The sequence below is a fragment of the Chenopodium quinoa genome, unplaced genomic scaffold (assembly GCF_001683475.1).
Source record: "Chenopodium quinoa cultivar QQ74 unplaced genomic scaffold, ASM168347v1, whole genome shotgun sequence".
Classification (NCBI taxonomy): Eukaryota; Viridiplantae; Streptophyta; class Magnoliopsida; order Caryophyllales; family Amaranthaceae; genus Chenopodium; species Chenopodium quinoa.
In genome coordinates, this window is record NW_018743863.1 from 1,792,811 (window position 1) to 1,809,738 (window position 16,928).

General features: G+C 36.2%; 1 protein-coding gene across 2 annotated transcripts; it reads left to right on the forward strand.

Annotated features, from left to right (window-relative positions):
* The first annotated feature begins 981 nt into the window (after positions 1-981).
* Positions 982-14,378, forward strand: LOC110686513. 2 transcript variants are annotated; one of them, XM_021863133.1, is made up of 9 exons: positions 982-2,014; positions 3,676-3,805; positions 4,515-5,032; positions 5,668-5,748; positions 5,897-5,995; positions 8,749-8,862; positions 8,946-9,029; positions 12,081-12,152; positions 12,380-13,645. In XM_021863133.1, the coding sequence occupies exons 1-9, from the start codon at positions 1,694-1,696 to the stop codon at positions 12,458-12,460; spliced, it is 1,500 nt and encodes a 499-aa protein (XP_021718825.1). In that variant the 5' UTR covers positions 982-1,693; the 3' UTR covers positions 12,461-13,645. The 2 variants fall into 2 exon arrangements, with proteins under 2 accessions (XP_021718825.1, XP_021718824.1); XM_021863132.1 differs by lacking the exon at positions 12,380-13,645 and adding an exon at positions 13,652-14,378 and having other exon boundaries at positions 989-2,014.
* Positions 14,379-16,928: the final 2,550 nt, after the last annotated feature.

Genomic DNA, 16,928 nt, shown 5'->3' on the forward strand with positions numbered 1-16,928 from the left:
TTAATATTACTCGGTAATTGTGTTTTTTGTATTTATGATGGACATGAATGCCCAATAAATGAGGATTTTCCTCTATTTATAGTGGAAGAAGAGCTATCCCCCAATTAGGGTTAATATGCCACGTGTCAGCTTCCGATTGGATCCCATTGGGCCTCTAGGAGGCTGACACGTGTCAGCTTACTATTGGGCCATGTGGCATGGGTAAATTCACCCCAAACAGATTACATAAATCGCAAATATTAGGGAAAAAACCCTTAAATTTAAGCATATACATAGTTAAAAATATTAACAAAAATTATTTGAGGAGAAATACATTAACTTGCTCAAAAATGCCGAATTTGTTTGTTGAAGACTTCAGATTGCAGAATCAATAAGATTTTGGAGCAATTGAGCTCTCAAATTTCTGAAGTGTAAGAACGAAGAGAGAGAGAAGAGAGAAGAAAGAAGGAGGGATTTATTTGAGGATTTGGATTGAAAAAGGGTGTAATTAGGAAGAATAAAAGTCTCGTGACCTACATGCTTGAGGTCTAACGCCGAAAAATAGGAAAGTAGGGTTTGATCTTCTTTGACATTTTTTTTTCTATTTAGGATTGAAAAATGCCAAAAATATTTTATAAGGTTGTTTATGACAAAATAGTGCTTTAAAAGGTTATGTTTGACAAATTTTCCTAAATTCTATTATCATAGACATATACTTACCTTTTGTTGTGCAAGATCTCTTAATTCCTTAATTCAATTGAGATTTGCATTGGAAAGATGGAACAACCGTTTGAAATTGTAGCCAAACTCGAGGAACCAAGATTTATATTCACAGAACGATAGACAACAAGAGGAAGAAACCAACAAGTACTACGAGAAAAAGCAAGCAGAGGATGAACAAGGAGATGGAATGAGGAAAGAGAATGAATAGGGTAACAATGGAGAGAGAAGAAGTTACAAAAAATTACAACTTCCATTACGTCTTTATTGGGGAACGGGGCAAACAAATTCAAAATTCAAACTTAAAGATACAAAATGACGAAAATACTCTGATAATCTGATATGTATAATATATTATACAGTACAAGTATGTATTCAGAATGACTCCGACCTTAGAAGTACAAACTAGATTAACAAAAAATTAAAATAAAATACGGCAAAATTAAATAAATCGAGTGGGACCAATGTCACATTGTCACCCTCTACTCTCACATAAACACAAAAACATTACAACCCTAATCCACAAACTAATTATTGAAACTCACTCTCATCTGTGGAAGTCAGACATGTTTGCCATTTTTTTGATTCCTTCTCTTGTCATTTCTTCTTCCACTTGCACTTTTTAAAACTTTATTCAACCACAACTCCTCTACCTTTATCACGAGCTCTTCCTGAACTAACAACAATGGCGGAAAAAGGAAATCTCATAAATCATAAAGCTTCTAATTTTGTCTCTAACTCTTCCTCTTTAAGAATCAATTAAAGCTGTTTCCCCACCATTTTTCTCTTTCTCTCTCCTACTGTCGGTGATTGTTGAAACTTTCTGGATCTCTCACATTATGTGTAAGATTTCTTTAATGGCGTCGAATTGTTGGGATTATCCTCCGTTTGATTTGTATTCGGTTGCGGTTTTCGAATTAATTTCGAATTTTTCATGAACAATGTTTAGCTGAATTTTTGATTTAGCCCAGATTTTTGATTTTAGGGTTAGAAAATGGAGGATATTGGGTTGGTTCAGCAAGGTTGGAAATGGGTGCAATCTCAAAAGTATGCATGTTCATTTGCTCGAACAACTGCTTGTTGTATCAGAGATAGGGTTTGGGTCGCTATTGATCGACATTGGCCAATGGTTTGTAATGGTTGCAAGAATTTCTGTAGGTTTGTGGTTTTTGTGTTGGTTTATTGGAAGGATAGCTTTTTAAGGGGTTTTCGATCGTTGATTGGGCTGCAATCGGCGGCATTGCTGGTTATTATGTGGAGTTGTTTTTTGAGCTTGACCTCCATATCTTGTTTGGTTTATGTGCTGATTAGTATGGTAAGTTGTGGATTTGATTTATTTTTCGCGGTTTTTAATTACTCCCCTTGACCCCGTTTTTAGGTAGATAATGTTGATCTTTATTAGATTCGTTCTTAATTATGTGGTGGTGTGAATAGTCTTGATTATGTGATTGGGTTTCATGTTTGTCACCATGTATTATTATAGATTTCTTGATATGGTGTAGTGTGTGTTGTGTGGATGTTATGCCTCAAATATTGTTAGTGAATATGTGACCTGTGGGCTTCTTTAGGGTAGCTGATCATGAGAAATGTGAAGTATGAGGAGAATTACTGGGTTGCAAACCTTGTTGACAATAAATTGTTGATTTTGCCGATGGGCTTTTGGCATTCTTATACTTTATCATATACGCGGTTTCTTCACTTAGAGAGTGTTTGGTAATGCGAGTATATGACTGGGTTTCCAACAGTTGCTCTAAATTATGCTAGATTCTTGATGGAAAAAGTGTGGTGTACAGGTGTACTGTTGTGTGGGTGTTTTGCTTCCTTGAATTGTTTAGTGACGGAGTTGATTTAAATTGTGGGTTTCTTGAAGGCTAGTTGTTGATGAGAAACGATATGTTTTTACTGAATAACATACAGACATGCATAATCCTTCTTGGCAATGACACGTAAATTGTTAATAGTGCTTATAGGCTGCTCACACTCTCTCATACTTTATCTTATCTGAGGTGTCTATATGTAGAGTGTGTTTGGTTTGGAGTAAATTATTTTCCTTCATTTGGTTGTAGAGGGGTGGAACACTGTTTTCACATGTTCCTATGTATTTGATGGTTTTTATTATTTTTGTTATCCTCTCCATTCTTTTGTCAATCTTCCATTGGATAAAAGATGACACTAATAATGCATCATCTACACCACATCATATAAAATGATTTCATGCCACTCTATGTCTATATATATGTATAAAAAGAAACTTGAAATGCATAGAACTCTGTGCTTCTTTAGAAACCTTGACAATCCCTCAGTAGAATCATATCACCATGATAAAGGCACTCCCTCTTTATGCCTTGTACATCAATGCCTGATCACCTTCCGCTCTAAACTTTTTATGGTTACTTGAGCGAGTTGCAAATTTACTCTGATAATGTAGTAAGAATATGGAAGGTTTAATTAGTAAAAGATAATTTGAAAGAATGTGGGTAATTTGCTACTGCACCTGGTGTTCAATACTTCATATTTCCAAAGTGCAAGATATTATGAGCATCCTAGTTAAAATTTACTCCGAAGGCCTGGCTTGTCTCAATGAATTTAGAGCTTGACAAAATTTGGGGATTTTCTTGGAGGACTTCCACAGATGACTGGATGTTGAATTTCCTGTTCTTTGATCTACTTTGAGTACATAGTGCAAGAATCTGCTGACTTAGGTTTCTGTAAACTACTATTGTCACGCATATCTACCTTGCAAAGTACTGAATGATCACCACATAATTCACTCAGTGGTAATAATCATCATTTGCTCATAACTAAAGAGGATATTCAGTGTTAATCAATTCATTTTAAAATACTGCAGGGCTGAAGTGTCACATTTATTTGATTCTTCTATTTTTTATTTATCACCAGCTAAATTTTAAGTGTTTAGATTCCAAATTATGCTACCAAATAGCTTTGGACTTATGCACTTGAATTTGAAAATTTCAGGCAGCTGCTGGAGTTGCTGTTCAGTACCTGGGCTACACTCCTGGTCTTTTTATTGTAGGGCTGTTTGCCATTTTAATTTTGTGGATGTATGCTAACTTCTGGATCACGGGAATATTGTTCGTGGTAGGAGGTAAAGTTTATTTTCTTACCTGCTAGGTCTTTCTGTTGAAAAGAAATAGATAAATATATCTAACTATAATAATTTATTAATTTATATGCTTGCGTATCTGCCTTATCATTCTCAAATACTGCTTGTGGAAATTCAATAGCTTACTCAATGTAAATGTAGTGAATTAAAAAAAAAAAAATGATAGTGAGGTTTAGTTAGTTAATATTATATGAATAAAACAGAAAAAAAATGGACTTTTTATTTTTTATTTTATTAAAGGTGAATAAAAGTACGTGGAGAAGTGGTATTTTTATTTAAGGACAAGATTTTTGGGTCAAATGGGACTTTTATTTTGGGAAGGATGACATTTGTTTCCTATTGCTGAAATTTACAGTACCTTTATTCGTTTTTTAAAGAATAGGCAATAGTAAAAAGTTCGGAAGACGATAAAATAGATTAGAGACAGTATTTTTGATTGGCAGCCCTTGCATATTTTATCAGCTCATTGAACATCTAGTACTTCAAAATTTGAATGGTCATGAGGTCCTAGATTTTAAACATGATTACTGAAAATTAACATAACGGAAGGTAGGCAACATTGCTGCTGCATCTTTAGTTTCTATTTGTAGAATATATAGGGAGGTAGATTCTAGTTCTCAATAGCCTCATTTGCTGTATATATTAATTTTGTGAACAAAATATAACCCTTTGTAAGTCTTTTGTTATGCAGGTTACTTATTTTCCCTTAATCATGCACGATTGGTGGTCTTGATGGCAATGCTTTATTCTGTTTACTGTGTGAAAGTACGAATAGGATTGGTTGGCATTTTCCTTTCAGTTAACCTTGCATTCCTATCAAATGATGCATTCAATTATTTGTTACAATGGTGTGATACTCTGAACGAGAATACACGCTATGAGGAGCATAAAGCATCAGAAGAATTTACAGAGGATAATTTTTCTGGAGAATGTGAATATTCTATTCCCTCTGATGAATCTGAAGAACAGCCCTCGTCTACTTCAGCTGGCAAAACATCCAGTAAAACTGCAAATAGAACAACTTCTAGTACTACAACTGTCTTGAAAAATCAGAAAGAAGCTTCTCCTAGTCAGGTGATCAAAGAAGACAAATGTTCATTAACTGAAATGAGAAGAATTTTAAGCTGTAATGACCATTATGAAGCATTGGGATTTCCGCGCCACAAGAAAATTGATGCTACTGTACTAAAAAAGGAATATAGGAAAAAGGTACAAAGTAAATCTTAATTCCCTGTTCAGTTTTCATCTTATCTTTTAATCTCTATGTAATCTTGATACTAGTGTCATTAAATAGGTAACTAAACCAATTGGCATTTGTCAGACTGCTATCTACTTTTATTCTTGCGTTGCTTTGATTCCTGAAATTCTACAATACATTCACTTTAGTGATTGTCCAGCCAGATTTGCTGCTGTATACATGTGGGCCGGGGCTACCTTCCAGCTAATTGGCTTTAAATGCCAAAGTTGGCTGTCCTTATGCAGTAAGATCAGTAAACTTTTTATGCTGAAGTGCTGAGCAATGGGCTCTTATAAAGTGCTGAATATTTCATGTTATTGATGCATCTTTCTGTTGCAACAATACGCAGAATGGATGTACATGCTTACAAAAGGATAAATTTGTCGGCACTTTTATCCTTGACATTCATTTTCTCTGGCTGAATAGTCTCTTTTAATCCTTGCTTGAAAGTCAGGAACTTTCAAGAGTTGGAATCTTTCTGTTGACATAGCGATGTGACCTATTAGTTTGTTTACCCATTATGAAAGAGAGTTATTCTTGCACTTTATCATCTTATCTGTTTCTTTTGATCTGTAATTTCTTTGCATCAATTCATTCTTTCTTACAGGCCATGCTAGTGCATCCTGATAAAAATATGGGAAGTCCACAAGCAAGTGAGTCGTTTAAGAAGCTTCAGTGTGCTTATGAGGTAATGAGTATGGTTCTAATGTTTGATTAAACCTTCTCATATTCAATCCATTTGCTTTACTCTACCTGTATTATTATAAGTTGTTTTGATTACCAGGAAAAACTGTTTGTTACTTTGCGTCCACAACTTAGTTCATTACTGATTTCAGGTACTTTCGGATTCTACTAAGAGAAGAGATTATGATGAGCAATTGAGGAAGGAGGAATATAAAAATATTTCCCAAAAGTCTCCTAGCACCTCAAATCAGGTAATCAATTGGATTCGTCATTGAATTAAAAGATTAATAAAATCTCTGTAGGAGCATTTCATATTTTGGCAAGTATTTTATCAAAACCATGCCAGTTATATGTAATCCACATCATACTAAGAATATGTAAGGGTTTCCAAATATGACTATGCAACTATGCTAGCATCAAGCTTAGGAACAAGTGAAGTATACACTTGTGTCAATCAATCAATCAAAGCCTTAATCCCATAAGTGGGGTCGGCTACATGAACCAAATTTGATTATTCCGTGTAGTCATCGACAAGAATCTTCCTTCTCCATCCCTTACGATCCAATGCTTCATCCTCATACAAATCCATATACTTTATATCCTTCCTAACTCCTTCCAACCAAGTCATTTTCAGTCTCCGTCTTACATGTCCAAACCAATGCAGGCGATTTTCCCCTAGTTTGTCTGCAATATTTGCCACACCTACTTTCTTGTGAATAACCTCATTTTTGATTCTATCTCTTAGAGTGTTCCCGCACATCCACCTTAACATAAGTATTTCCGTAACCTCCATCTTTTTAATGTGCTCCTTCTTAGAAGCCCAACATTCTTTACCATAAAACAACTTTCCCTTTAACTGTAAGGGAATGACCGCTCTCCATTCAAGCCACCCCAACTTAATCCTTTGGGCCACGTCTTGATCAATGTCACTCATGGTCAAATCCTTTCCATCCAAAGTCACCACATCATTGCTTGTCCCCCTCTGAGTACCAAAGCAACATACCAAATATTCAGTCTTACTTTGACTTAGCTTAAATCCTCTCGATTTCAACCTTTGCCTCCATTGCTCCAACTTGGTATCGACCCCATCTTTAGTTTCATCCACCAAAACGATATCATCCGCAAACAACATACACCATGGAACATATACTTGTGTGAGACCTTTTATTTTAACAATTGTTAAATATACAATTTTACTACCTCCGTTTCAATTTATTTGCAACATGTACCATAAATGGAATTTGCAACAAATGGTTTCTTTCTTTCTTTTATTTTTTTATTTTTACTTGTAATTTCTTTCTATCTCTCACATTTTTTTTTCTCTTTCCATTTATGACTCACAAACAAATTTTACCTAGATATTGATGAATGTCTCATTGCTGCAAATAAATTGAAACGGAGGTATTATTTTTTTTTTTTTTTTTTTTTTTTTATTTTTTTATTTTTTTTTTTTGTATTGGCGGTAGGAGTGTTTGTTAACACAACTTTGGACAGTGATTGTGCTTTGGCTAACAGTATTCATGGCAACACATGGGTCAAATACTTTTGAGGAAATTTCTTATCTAGGATTGGGAAAGGGGTGGGGGGTTCCCACATTGTACATAAGAAAACTTTCGAAGTGAGGAAGGGGGTACAATAAGGATGCTCCCTGATCACTGAACATAATGACCTATTTTGCAATGTTTAGGTGTATGGTAATACATGTTTTCTTGCAAAAGCGTGGTCTAAGTTTGAGCAGTCTATAAAAGGCATGTCTTGGTGCAAGGCAGCATGGGCCCTGTAGTTATTTTATTTGTCTAGGCACACCAAAAGATGCACTGAGGCGCACAATTTTTTTTTTCCTTCACATTTATTAAGTGTGCTCAACTTAGTGCGGTGCAATTAGGCACACCTAAGTTTTACGGAAATCCTTATCGCCTTGGTGCTCTTTGAAGCCTTTGCATGCACTGAATTCCATGAGATAGAGCTAGCTCTGGTAGCTAAAGGTAGTATGTCATTGTGGCCATCAGTACATGTTGCTTTCAATTTTGCTAGACTAAAAATTCAAACGTTGAAACAATTCCTCGCCACTTGTTGAAGCTATCGTAAATTGATTATTTTTTCCATTATAGTTATGTGCTGGACACAGCAGCTTTTCATCCTCTTATTAACACACTTACACTCAAATTATTCTGCTGTTTTTCCCACTATCTATTATGGATTACTTTCTCTGACCTTTGATTTGTTGGCTACATACTACATGCACCAAGGTTATACAAGTGGCTAAGTTTAGTTCCTTCGGTTTTTTTTTTCCTCTTCTTTTATTCGGGCTCTGTTTGCTTTGAAACCTTTCCTATAAAAATGATTCAAACATTTTCCTTTGGTTTGTTAAGAGGTGCAAAACAAATTTCCAAAAGGTAGAGGGTAGCTCTTCAAGGGTGCAAAACATTTACCTTTTGTGAAAAAGGGATGCCACATTTTTCCATAGCTAGAATCCCTACTCTTATGTCATCTCTTTCAATCTTTCCTCCGATTCATAATCTGCTCTTTCTCTATATCTTTCCTTCTAAAGAACCTGAAAGGAAAACCATTTTATAATTATGTTTACCCTTGAAAATTGTTTACTATGGGAAATTATGTTATTTTTACACAAACTAAATGGGGCCTGAATGACTGAATAAGGAACCCAATTCTGGAAACCTACATTGTGGATATCGTTCAACTATATCAGATGATTGAAAAGCATGTCTGCAAGACTTTGCAGTTGGAGTCTGATGCATTATGTGTGCATTTTCATCTAATGCCTTGCCCCTTGTATTTATGGATGCTTTCATCTTTTGGCTCTGTGAACCTCTCCATAAAAAGAATTTCCAGCATTATTATAGGTTATTCCTGGTACATGGCATCAATCATCACCATAAGGTGGATTTTTTTTAGTGGGTCTTGTGTACTCATCATTAAATACTCATCTTTATGAAACACTATGTGAATATCACATCTGATGGTATCGTTGTGCCTTACACAGGAATCACGTGAGTTTTTCACTGAGGAGTCAAGACGGATACAATGCACAAAATGTGGCAATTCACACATATGGGTTTGTACTAATCGGTCTAAGGCCAAGGCACGATGGTGTCAGGTGCGTGTTTGTGGAATTTAGTCTTTATTGGACTGCCCGTGTTGCTTCTCTCATCTCTATTTTGTTCATTATTTTCTTCACAGGATTGCGGTCAGTATCATCAAGCTAAGGATGGAGATGGCTGGGTTGAATACAAAGGATCACTTGTCTTCAATGTACCTCAAAAGGTATGTTTGAATTCAAATAACCACGGATAGATGTCCCAAATATCCTGATTTGTTGTTTGCCAAGTTAGTTACTTGAAGAAGATTCCATGGTCTTTAGTAACTTTTTTATAACGTATCTTTCTTTTGTGTGAGTTGCCTCTCATTTACAATTAACTTCAAGTTCCTATATCCACTAGGTCCCACACCTCAACTACATTTAAAATTTGGTTTGGATGTCTTATTGATATTTGGCTTTATTGATATTTGGCTTACTTTTACAGTCATTGCATTGACCTTCAATCCCAACAGAGATCTCTAGAATTCCTGGGGACAATGTCATTGGCTAACATTTGTTTTCTCTTTCAACTACCAAAATGCAGTGAAGAAGCTGCTATACAGCTCACCTTACCATTGTTTTCCATTTTATCCAAGGGCTTCACTTAGAATTCTGGCAGAGCTGTTTGAATTGTAGTTACTCCTCTAGTCCTATGTTGGAAGAACAAAAGCAAGCCCACGGTTCAGTTTCAAACTGTAACATTACCCAAAATATGATTGGTAGATGTAAGATTAAAACCTGGTTTTATAGGAATCTCTTCACCTTTCCACCCCTGTTTATCTCCAGCAAGCTTCACTCGTAAATTGTAATTGGAGTAGAATTTTAATGTTTCACTCACTAAAAGCATAAGAATGATGTTTAGATTCACTCTCTAAATGAAAAATGACAAAAGAATTGCAAAACTTTGTTGGGGAATTTTCCGTGTTATTTAAGTACAAAACCCTATTTTATCAAAGCACAATTGCGCAAAGCTATCATTTGAATAGCTGAAACTTAACAAGTATCTTAAGACTTTACATTGTCCAGCTGATCTGTGGGCTCAGAAAGAGTAAGATGAACTAAATATAGTCTTAAACCTATAAAATTAAAAATGCAGAGAACCAAAGTACAAAGCAACCAAACTACCAGTAATGATGTACCATTAATAAACATTATCCAAGAGCATAAAATAGAAGCCTGCAAATGCACAGTACTTTTATTAGTGTAAAATCGCATCATGTCTTGTTATGGCATTACTAATGTTATTTGAAGTAAATGATTCACGATTTAAATGATTGATGATTAAAGGATATTTGAATTCATATCTCCAATCATGGGCGTATGCTGAACGTAATCGCCTCAAAAGGAAAGGGCAAATATGCTTGGTGATAGAACCCAAGATGAATACTGCATTTTAGGAATTAATTTAGTATTACAATAACGTTTAGTCTGTCTGGTGACTAAATCAGTTTAAATGCAGTCATCATTGACCCAGAGGGATTACTTACTGGGTCTTGAGCTTATTACATTTTTGTAGTTGGCATTATTTGCCATTTTTTTTTTTTTTCTTCAAGAACTTGTTGCCCATTCCTAATTCATTGCATTCCAGATAAATGTGGCTGAGTTTGAAATTTAATAATTGTCTGTAATGGAAAGAAAGATAAGTTAGAAAAAAAAAATACTCTAAAGATATTTTGTAATGTTCTCAGCGGTTTCAATTTTGTATCCAGCCACCCGTAATCTATGAAGAGAAAGGATGTTAAAGGGTATAATAAACAATTTATGCTTATGTATGAGAAAAGATGAATTATAATATTGAAAACCATAATATGTAAAAATAAATTAAAAAACCATCAGTACTGCAGTATTTAAAGATCCTGTAAGGGATCTGAAAACCAAGCTTTTGAACGATGAACTTGTGCTTCCTCAGATGAAAATAGTAACGATATGACTAACTTTTTTTTTTAACATATTAACTTGGTTGCGGTGATGGAGGTGGTATTTTAGCTTGGCTAGTAGCCTACTAATAGACTGTGGAATCACTGATATGAAGCTTTTTTGAGGTATGTTGAGTTGAAATTCTGGGTTGTGTCCTATCTATCTAAATTCAAACAAGATAATTTCAATTTTGTATGATTTTATATTGAAATACGCCCTCCATCCGACTGAAAGTTTCCCATCTCTCTTGGGTACATAGTTGTAGGAAGGTGTTGGTGGTGGGTTTTTGCAAGTATTAGTGAGTAATAATATTAGTTAGTAGGTATTTTTTATTGTTTTTCGATGACGGTGAAAGGTGGGAGATTGGGATCGTGGGACTATATTGTTTTTTTGGGGGTAGAGCAAAGATGAATATAAAATGGAGGAAAAGGAAAATGTTTTTATATCATATTGACCAAGTCAATTGTAAAATGGGAAGTTTATTGTGGGACAAACAATAAGAGAGATGAGAAGTTTTTTGTGAGTCGGACAAAGACCTTTTTACCTTAAGATTAGTCTTTGTTTTATCATCTTTCTCGTTATTAAATTGAGGGGATGTTGGTTAGATATTTGAATAAACTCGAGGTGAGTTTCATACATTCATACCTTTTATGAGTCTGGTGTCCTGTGTTCTGTATAGCACAGGCTTTTCCTTTCAAAGTTTTTATATTCATCATGACTAATCATGTTACCGGCTGTATATTTGTCTGGTCATATTGTATTTGTCTATTTATTTATGTTATTTGGTACTTGCAAATTTGCAATCGCAATTGTGTATTTGGCGCTTGTGTTTATGCAATAGATAACCTTAGGAGGGGCAATTTGGGGAGTCTAGTATTATTAGGCTAGTAATCTTTAAGCCTTGGTATAAATAGGGAATAGGGTATGCAGTAAAGTATTATGTGAGTTGTGAGGAATTATGTTGAGAGTAGTAACCTCAAGTTATTAGGAGAGTGATAACCTGAAGTTATCAAGAGAGTAATAGCCTAAAGCTATTGATCTATCACTTTTGTATCCAAATTTCTGCCATTATCAATCAAAGACTCAAGCTTTTAGGTTTAAATTTCTTGTTCACTAGAGCTTATAATCTGAAAATCCTAGTCTATTACAGTTTATTGAGCCAAAAAAAGTCTTACCCAATTTATTTAAAAGTTTGACGAACACACTGTATTGTAATGTATTGCAATTTTATGAGCTATGTGTTTGATGTTTGTGTCGTTAATTGTATCTACTGACAATCGTTAATTGTATTTGCTGACAACTATTGTATCTGCCGACAGATGGAAATTCCACGTGCCTTTGTGTGTGCTGAAAGTAAGATATTCGATGTGTCGGAATGGGCTATCTGTCAGGTATATTTACCCGCTTTACATTCGTACCCTTTTTTACGCAGCTAGTTATAAAGTTAACATTATTAGGTTAATAATGGGAGAGCTTGCTCTAACATCCAATTTATCTGCTGTTAAATCTCTCTCATGGCTGCTCTATTACACAACTTAGTTCTGCTTTTATTGTGGAGGAAGCAGCACTTTAATATTTACTGTTAAAATGTCCTAATAAATAGCCTGTATAACCCCAGTTCGTGGACCTAATCAATGAGAAGAATTATCGTAGGACTCGGCTTGTATCATCATCCATTACTATTAACCGTATAAGGTAAGTAGTCTAAGCTATTGATTTTGCATGACTAATATAAGTTAAAGGATACAATTATGGTTGTGCTGAATATTACAAACCATATCAAATGTCTGAGGGTTGTAGAATTCCATGATGATTCACTAATTTCCCACATCTGAAGATTAACTAATAATTAAGCTCTTGAGAAGCTTGCTTGAGTTCATCCAGATGGCAGTTGCTTTGGGTTTGCAACATTATTGAGGAGATGACATTTAGCAGACAGGACTTCAATTTATTTATTCATTATGTTTTTTCCCCTTAATGAGTTGCTTTATGCAGCTTTATGGAGGGAATGACCTTCATTGACACAAATTCAGTTTCCCCCTCCATAACGAATTTAGTATCTTCATTTAAGCAAAAGCTTTACTGGAATTTGCTTAGTGACGAGTTAAATCCATCAATTGGTGTTGTGATTCAATGACGACAGTTCAGATTGAGGATTTAAGCTAGTTGGGCCATCCAGTCTATGTCTTTATGAAGTGATGCGGCTGTTGTTGTCCTTGTGGATTTCCTTTCTCTTCACCTGTTTCATTTTGAGTTATTGAGATGACCAAGGGATATAAAGTCTAGTTTAAAACAGTGTCTGTCATGAATAAGGATGTAAATTAACGCTATGAGGCAGTGGTTTATTGCTACATATCTTTTTACTAACTAAACATATCTCCCTTTTTTTATTTTATGTAGAATTATTTGATTAGAATCATGAAGTTTATACAACATATTTAAGTTTTAATATTTTAGCCTTTGAATTTCTGATTTCCTCCAAAATGGTGCTTTTTTCATTATCAAATTTTGCATCATTGTTGCAAGAGATAATATATTTAACGGATGAATTGAAGGACTTTTGTCAAGTAAATAGACCCTTCAATTCTTGATGATATCAATGCCTTTACATTTACCAAACTGTCGGGTTATATGGCTGTAGCAGAAGTGAGAAACTGTGAGTGAACGCCATTGATATGTGCGATCCTTTCCTCTGATAGTGCTGCACCTGTCCTTTGGATCTGGTTCAATGAAACAAATAGATGCTGCTAATTTGTCCTTGCATTGCTTGTTATCTGTTTAAATTCGTGATAGGAGTATTGCTGATTGTAACCTCATAACCAAGTCCGATTAGGATATGGTAGTGAAGTCGATTGATGTGGTCATTCTCTAACTAGATAGAAGTTTTCAGGGAATGGCTTGTAGACCCAATACCCATCGACCGAGTTTCCATGTAAACATGGTTGGTTTGGAGAAGACAACTCGCTCAAACTCGAGTAGATTCCCATGGGGTTTGGATGCAGAAATGATGGATGAAGATGAAGAAGAGTTTGATTTGTGGCTTCAACAGGCTCTGGCATCTGGTCTCTTTTGTGAGACTTCAAAACGGCGAAAGACCTGGAGTCCATTCAAATTAAACCAAAAAAAGAAGCAATGGCGAAGATCATCTTCAGGATTGACTTAAAACGTGGAATCATAATTTGATTTCTGTTTATGATAATCCTGCTTGTTAATCAAAGAAATGATTGGTTATCAAAATTTGGCAATTGTCACAAGATGGTGGCTGTTCCTTGACCTCTGCAACGTATGATTCGAAGAGGATGACTTCGATTGGGGGTAGCTGTACCAAGAAAGTGAAATATGAGTCCCAGTATCAATTTGACGTTCCCAAATTGTAAATATGAATGTAAATGCAGCTTTGTATTTCTTAGCAAATATCAATTTTGTTGCATTTCGGGACGGTCGATGATAAACCCCTTGAGAGCAGTATGTGTGGTACGCAAATGCTAGGATGTGCCCACTGTACATTATTAAAATTGTAAAAGATGATGTACTGGTTCCCTGGTTGGTTGTAATAAATAAATAAATAAATTAAAAAAAAAACAAAAAAAAAAAAAGGAAAAAAAAAAACCATTTTTCAGAAAACAAGAGTGAAGATTACTCTGCAGTCTCTGCTAGTTAATTTCCTATCTGGTATCTCTCACATTTGGTTTTTGCTTTTACTTTTGGTTTTGCTTAACCTTTACGTAACCAAGGCTCTGATCTTTTGATTTGTTCTGCCTGCTCTGTTCTACTTAAAAATAATAATTAATATTTAATATTTAATAAAAATAATAATAATAATAATTATTAATATTTAATAATAACTAATATTTACAGATAATAATAATAATAATAATAATAATAATAATAATAATAATAATAATAATAATAATAATAATAATTTATAATAATAATAATAATAATAATAATGTTGTTGGTGGATTTTCAAAATGCCTTCTATCTTGTTGATCGTACGGTCATGTTGCGTGAAGGTCGTCGTCATTATCCGGGCATTTTCGCGATGGGTTGAATTCTGCTATTCTAATCCAGCCAGATTGTATTATGGGGACCAATCCTTATGGTCGTGTCAAGGAGTGCAGCAGGGTGATCTCATTGGTCCTTTACTTTTTGCTTTGGTTTTACAGTCCCTAGTTTGTAAAATCAGAGATGCTTTTGACTTATGTCTTCAGGCATTGTATTTGGATGACGGTACTATTATTGGTGACACTTTGGTGGTGGGGAAGGTTCTACAGTTGATTATGGAGGAAGGACCTCATTTTGGGTTACATCTTAATGTGGAAAAAACTGAAGTTTTCTAGCCTACTAAAGACCCTCGAAGCAAGTTTGTGGGTGTATTTCCGCCTAATATTGCTCGACCTTTGCGTGGTGTTAAGTTGCTTGGTGGTCCTGCTAGTTCCGATTTCGGTTTTAGTGGTGAGCTTGTGATGCAGAGGGTGACCAAAACCATTGCGCTTATGGAAAAGGTTGTTATGCTTGATGATTCTCAGTGTGAGCTATTTTTACTTAGGGCATCTACCGAAGTTTCTAAACTCTACTTTGCATTACGTACTTATCCTCCTAGTACTTTTGAGACGGCTTAGCGCACATTCGACGGGACTCTTCGATCTTCTTTGGAGCGTACTGTTACTACTTCGGGGCCTGGGTTTGGTGATTGGCAATGGCGCCTTGCCACCTTACCATTTGTGTTTGGAGGGCTTGGGGTATATTCCGCAGGTGATGTTCGTCATTATGCTTTTCTTGCTTCTCGGTTGCAGTCAGCTGGGTTACAGACACGACTTTTACGACATGTTGGCATTGTTTGTCTGGGACGAGCCTTTAGACATGCTTTCAGTCTGTTTAATGGAATAGTGGAGTATGACATTATGAGTGATCGTAGTGAGATCGCTACCCCGAAACTCATGAAGAAATTGGCAGATATATATTTCACAAAGGTTACCGCTTCTGCAGAATCCGCCTTTTCTTTGTCTCCTCGGCAATCAGCATTGTGGAAATCGCAACAGGGAGATCACACCTCTGCTTGGCTTCGGGCAGTCCCTATTTCTGGGTTGGGTCAGACGATGAACGCAAAAACCTACCGATGTGTGTTGTGCTACAGGATGGGTGTTCCATTGTCTCTATCTCGACGCCGTGTTCTGCTTGTTCTCGGGTTTTTACTAGGGATATTTTCGGTGATCACGCGGTGTCTTGTGCTGGTATTGTGGGTATTAAACATCGGCATAATGTTGTCCGGGATACCCTTGTTGATATCTGCTACAAATCTTGGGTTTCAGCAAGAAAGGAGGTTGACATAGGGTTGTCTGGAGGGAATGACGGGACCCTCAGACCTGCTGATGTGTTACTTTATTCTTGGGATCGTGGTCGTGATGTTTGTGTGGACTTAACATGGTCTTCTCCTTTGACATAGACGGGGATATCTGACTTTGTTTCCGGACAGGTTGTGGCTGATGCGGCTCATCGGAAACGAGTGAAGTATGAAGCTAGTTGTCGGCTGATTGAATATTGATTAGGGGATTTTTATCCACCAATCACCGTCTGACAAGTGGACCAACCAGGTTCCGCCACGTGTCCTTCACGTAGGCCAATAGGAGCCTGCCACGTGTCAATCACAGATACGTCCTCTACGGACCAATTGAGACACGCCACGTGTCCACCCATGCCAAATGGGAAAACCGGCCAACAAGGCCCAATCCTGTTTAGAGGCCCGGTCAGCCCTAGGTTTACCCTAAACCTAGAGAGTGGCACGCTTCTCAAGACTATAAATACTTAATTAATCCTCATTAAAGGGGATCAAGCAATTAATGACTCTCACCTAGAGAAGTCTAAACACATTGATCACTCCTCCCCTAGAGGAACCAGATCTTCCCCCTTTATTTTCCGCACTTATTACTCCTTAATCAAGTACTAACTTGACCGTTGGAGGTGGAGCTCTCAGGAGTCTCCGTTATTTTGCAGGTACAGGCGTCCGGTTCCAGTCTCGGAATTGTAACTCTCCCGCAGGACATCAGAAAACCCCGAAACATTTGGCGCCGTCTGTGGGGAGAGTACTTCAGAGATGGCATCCAAGTCTGTACCGACTCCTGAAGAGAGGCGTCCCCTAAACGACCCTCAAGTTCAGTCGGACCATG